The following is a 5,148-nucleotide window of genomic DNA, read 5'->3' as shown; positions in this document are numbered from 1 at the left end:
TCATATTCTCATGCGCAGTCATCAAAGTAAAAATCAACTTTTCTATTGTGATTCAGTAATAATACTTGAAATGGTTTTGATCACGTGCAATAAACTTCAAGATTTGAAATGTTCAAACAAGTTATTCCACTGTTCAGAAATCAGAGTTAATCTGACTCTATGATGGAAGTAAAGCAGTTCATGAGCGCTCACAGTTATGTGTCTCTCCTAATAAAGTCACAGAGCAAGTGACAGGGAATTATGATCATATTCATGTTCAGGAGTATTCAGACACCATCAGAACAGGTAATTAGCCTCTAATCAGCTCTAATTGAGTAACCAGCATCAGTCTGGGAGAACACTTCTGCTCAGCATATTTCTCAATACTAATGTTTCATTGAAAATGAGCAGACAAACATGAACAAAACCTGACATTTGAGATTGAACTTCAATGGATGGACCCCAAAAATGTTCAGGTTTTAAATACAAAAGGTTTAAATCAACACTTATATAGACCCTGATAAATGATCCCATGATATATAGAACCTTTTTTAATGGGATCTTAGATTTAGTTTTAAATTCATTTTTAGTTGTAATAGATTGTAAGTATTAGGCAGCCCATAAACATACTATATCACTAGAAAAAGAAAAAAATGCTTAAACATGAAAATATTATGCAATCATTAAAGACATTTCTCCTCATATTTTCAAGAACCCTAGAGTTCTAAACAGAACCACACTGAAGAAGAGCTTTCTGTACTTAATGTAGAAAAACGATCAAAACAGTTGATAATGGTTTCCATAATGTAAAAATAAGGTAAAAGCACGATATACGCACGCCCTAAAAAGCCACGCAAGCAGAACGGTTGCACAGCTGAGCGCACAGGTTTACGTAACAGCACGGAGAGGCCGGGGTCTTACCGTGAGTCTGGGTATTTGGTGAGGGTCGCCAGGCTGCTGGTGTACATGTGTCCGCCCACGTCGATGTGCACGGGAGCGTTGGCTTTGGTGAGCTGAGCCGGCAGAGGAATCCCCTGAGACGCCAGAGGAGAGACCGGAGACCGGGTCAGAGACAGGCGTGACATGCTTCTCCCTTCCTGGAAGCAGACAAACGGGAAAGCCATGGAGAAGCGATGATGCTGATGCTGCGCCTTCACGGTGCGTTAGTGTCTCTCCCACCTTGAGCGCCTGTGCCAGACTTATCAGATCATTTTCTCATCTGCCCTGTCGCATATTTAGCTTACAAATTATTGCCACAGCTCTAATGAAGTATGTTTGCATCCTTTCACTGGTGCAGCCCGAGGGCAGGATACAAGGATGTTTATTAACACTGCAGAGAGAGAGGGAGAGCGAGAGAGATGCGCGAGGTGTTCGCCTCCGGGGATGGGAGAGAGGAGGGGAAAAAACGGAAAGTTTCTAATTAAAGGTCGTGTTATGTGTTAGACGTGATATACTCCGACACCTCAGCAACCAATCTGAACATTTGGGAAACGAGGGCATTGTGCGCGCCCACGTGGAATACCAGGAATCACTGAGGTTCAGAATCACTCAACTTCCACTGGTACTGGATCTCCATGATGCTCATGATCTTCTAAACACTTTGTTACTGTGTTTTCTCTGCGCACAACCGACCAATTTAATGCACAATTTGCAATTGTCTTAAATGACTCCTCTACTCTAGTCTCATCTCTGTTCTAGCTCTTTTCTGAGCCATTTTGAAACTTTGGATTGTTGCATTCTTTTATTAGTGATCCTTATTTATTATTTTAAGTCAGTTTGCATGAAAGCATCTGCTAAATGAATGTGACGTTTAACATGCATTTAATAGTGCAAATGCTCGGAATAAATCCACAGACTGCATGAGACTGACAGTGAGGTTATGCACAAATCTCCAAATTCGAATCAAAGAGCGTTCACACACAAACATCAGCTGAGTATTTTTTACTTCTGAATGAAAAAGCAAGGCTTTTATTTAACTTTAACCCTGTTCGAACTTGAAGGCTTGTTTGTACAAGTCAAAACCTCACCTCACAATGCACACATGGAAATACGACTTAACATATTCCAGTTTTCATAAAGAAACACTGCTTCATTGTGAACCTGGAGTTCAAAAGGATTTTAACGACAAGTTCTTCCATGCATTGGCTCATTTGTGCGCCACCGCGCAGTTATTTTACCCATACATGGTAAACAGAAGGCGGTTGTTGAGCTCTAGCGCTGGAGGCGATGCGCTGAAGGCAGACGCAGAGTTTTCCAGGGTGTTGCCATCAAGCCCTGAGCACTAATGTTCATTTAATACACAAGCACGATGATACATTACAGATTCCATTGAAAAAAAAAAAAAAAGACTTAAGACGTTTTGGCATATGAAGCTATCCCTCATCTCCATATAGCTACGGGCGTTGTAACCAAAAGCCCAGATATTAATGCCGAGGGAATACAGTGGATTTACCCCTCTCTCTCTCTCTCTCTCTGTTAATAGGAGGGACCAGGTAGAAGAGTAAAAGAATAGGCTAAAGTCACAGGAAAAGATGGTCTTAATGGTACAGAAGAGCATAATGTCACACAAACTCATGTTCATGAGCCCAAAACCCTCCATGCCCTGATCAGACGGTTTACAACCATAAAAATACAACATATTAATAACCATTCTGTAAGCGTTCATATCGTTGACCTTCCTGCAATGTTCAGGGATATTAGTTTATGGCTCCCAAAAATACAAAAATGGGAATCACGTGTTTGAGGAGAAAATAGATTGTATACTTGTAGCTGCTTTTAGGTAGTTGTTCCAAAACCATCCTGACCACATTGAACTGGCATGTCTAGCTGGACTATCTAGTTTAAGTCAAACTTTGGGACGTTTCCCTCGGTTTTCCTATCAAATAAACAGGAAATTTTCAACGCGTAATGGCGGAATCTTTAAAACGCCTGGTGGCACAAACCGCAGACGTTCATGGAAAACGTTCAATGAAACTTACACATGCAATGAAATCAACGAACGCAACGCTTTTCCTGCTTTCTTTCTCCAGTTTCACTTCGGTGCCCTACGGGTTAAAACTTCAATTCAGATCATTTCACAACATGGCGTCTCTCTCACAGCGATAAAGCTTCAGGTATGAGGCATTTCCTCCTAACTACACAGATTCTCGATGCCTACAGGGTGTTTAATAAGGTTAGAGAATCAGAAAAGCTTGAAATATCTCACAGGACATGATGCGTAAATGCGTTTTGAGGACGCGTCGCGTTTACGCCGCGTTGCAGTCATTCTCGGTAAAACACAAAAGCACCATCACATTAACCATCTACTCTACATTGAGATAAGATTTAATTGGAAATGGTACCGTTTCAAACATCGTAGGTGTCCGAATCGCGATCCGAGTCCGGTTCAATCTGCTCCCAGATGAAGGATTGCGTTGCTCGCTCGCAAGTTTCTATCCGATCAAGCTATTATCTTCCTGTCAGGATTGAAAACCTCGTCAAACTGCGTTAAAACACGCCATAGATGGCCGTGTGTGACTATAACGAGCAGCGCTTCAGTGGTCTGGACGCGTTCAGAGCTCGAGCGCAAACGCGCGCAGGACTGTCTTACCTTCTCCAGGAGACCAGAGCTCTCCTTCCCCCTCTTGATCTTCTTATTTCTTAATACTCGCGTATATCAGCCTCGCCACTGTCTTTTTTGGCCACGCTGAATCTGCTGCTTTGCTTATGGGCAGAAGAAAGCCAATAATCCGTCTCTAAATCAGAGCAGAGCCGAAAGAAGAATTCTGGCTCCAGGCTGCGCAAACGCCTCTGGGGCCACAGGATTAGAGGACAATTAACTCAAACCCGAGCAGACTCATTGGAACAGATGCAAACCTGATATTCCCCCTCGATTATTTTGCTCTTTCGCAAAGTAAAAATAGCTGGCGAGGGTTTAAAGTTCAGCATATAACGGTTTACGCATCAGGCAAGTGTCACCGCGCCGTTCCTGAGACTTTGGAGAGGCAGAAAGGCTGATTTTAATCATTGTCATTTCGTCTGATGTAATATTCCCCCAGGCTCTTTCGCAAAGGCAACACATTTTCCTTCCCTGAACGAGTAAAAGTCTCTCTAGCTAAAGCAGGAGGCGCACTGGAACTTGTTGATAAAGTGGCGATTAAAGACGCGTAGCTATTCTTTTTAACAAAGCAAATCTAATGTGTGGACCTGGACGCGGTGCTCATGCATGCGGCGCGTTTCCCCGCACTATACTCTCTTTGCTCTAATGTCTGCGAGAATTGTAATGGCAAATTTCCTGGAGGCCATTTAAAGCAAATGACGTCTGGACATCATTCACCGCGCGCCCTCGCAGTGTGCCCGCAGCCAAATGCGCCATTTCAATTATTGCGCACGGCTAGATGGAGATGTCTGTTCCAGGATCTCTCAGGGCAGACGCGCACAACGTCAGTCTAAACCCACACAAGCACAATCTTACACTTCTCGCGCTAGATTCTCATTTATTTAACAGCAGGCAAACAAATAAAGACAGTTGTGCTGGGCATCAGCTGCGCGCAGCGGCCCCGCTTTCCCCGCGCAGGTACTTGATTATTTATTTATCTGAATGTTTGTTTATTTGCGTGTAAATAAGTGTGAATAATTGATGTTGCGCTGAGACCCATAATTACTGTAGTTCTCGCATGCAGGACTGAGGCTTTTCATGATGTTTGGCGCCCACCAGTGTCGGTTTGGACGAATGACAGGAAGACAATTTCATAGAGTACATCATGGAAAAGATTGATTCATTTTATTACAGTAAAAGAATGGAGGAAAGACAAACAGAACATCATGATTTCCAATAAGTAGAATATATAGAATAAATCAAAGCAATAATATTATAGCTAGTTGTCACATTTTACACACGTCTCGAGTACAAAAACGACTAAATTCATATTGACCTTTTGTGACAACATGCCCCAACAACGACACATGTGGTCACACTACATGGGGTAGGTTGTCACAGTGGAACCTGCAAATATATATCAGAAATGTTAAATAAAACAACTAGCACTGGTGTTTCCTGCATTATTAATCAAATATAATTATACAAAAATATTAAATATGATTATTACATTAAAAGAATTGAGGAAAGAAAAACAGAAAGATGGTTCATCCTGATTTACAATAAGCAGAATATATATAAAGTAACGTAGC

At 42.1% G+C, this 5,148-nt stretch overlaps 1 protein-coding gene across 4 annotated transcripts in view; it reads right to left on the bottom strand.

Moving 5' to 3' along the window:
* The window catches only part of kctd15b (potassium channel tetramerization domain containing 15b), a 27,369-nt gene extending 23,042 nt beyond the window's left edge, over positions 1–4,327 (bottom strand). The window contains exons 1-2 of one of the 4 annotated variants that reach the window (XM_079873940.1): positions 3,569–4,327; positions 901–1,076 (exon numbers count right to left, since the gene is read on the bottom strand). In XM_079873940.1, the coding sequence (XP_079730066.1) occupies positions 901–1,064 (164 nt within the window). In that variant the 5' untranslated portion in view covers positions 1,065–1,076; positions 3,569–4,327. The other 3 variants (XM_079873939.1, XM_079873941.1, XM_079873938.1) reach the window with 3 other exon arrangements.
* Between the last annotated feature and the right edge of the window lie 821 nt (positions 4,328–5,148).

This window comes from Squalius cephalus, assembly GCF_949319135.1.
Source record: "Squalius cephalus genome assembly, chromosome: 6".
In the NCBI taxonomy this organism is placed as follows: Eukaryota; Metazoa; Chordata; class Actinopteri; order Cypriniformes; family Leuciscidae; genus Squalius; species Squalius cephalus.
The sequence above is the reverse complement of the archived record's forward strand: the minus strand, read 5'-3'. Positions and strand labels throughout refer to the sequence as shown.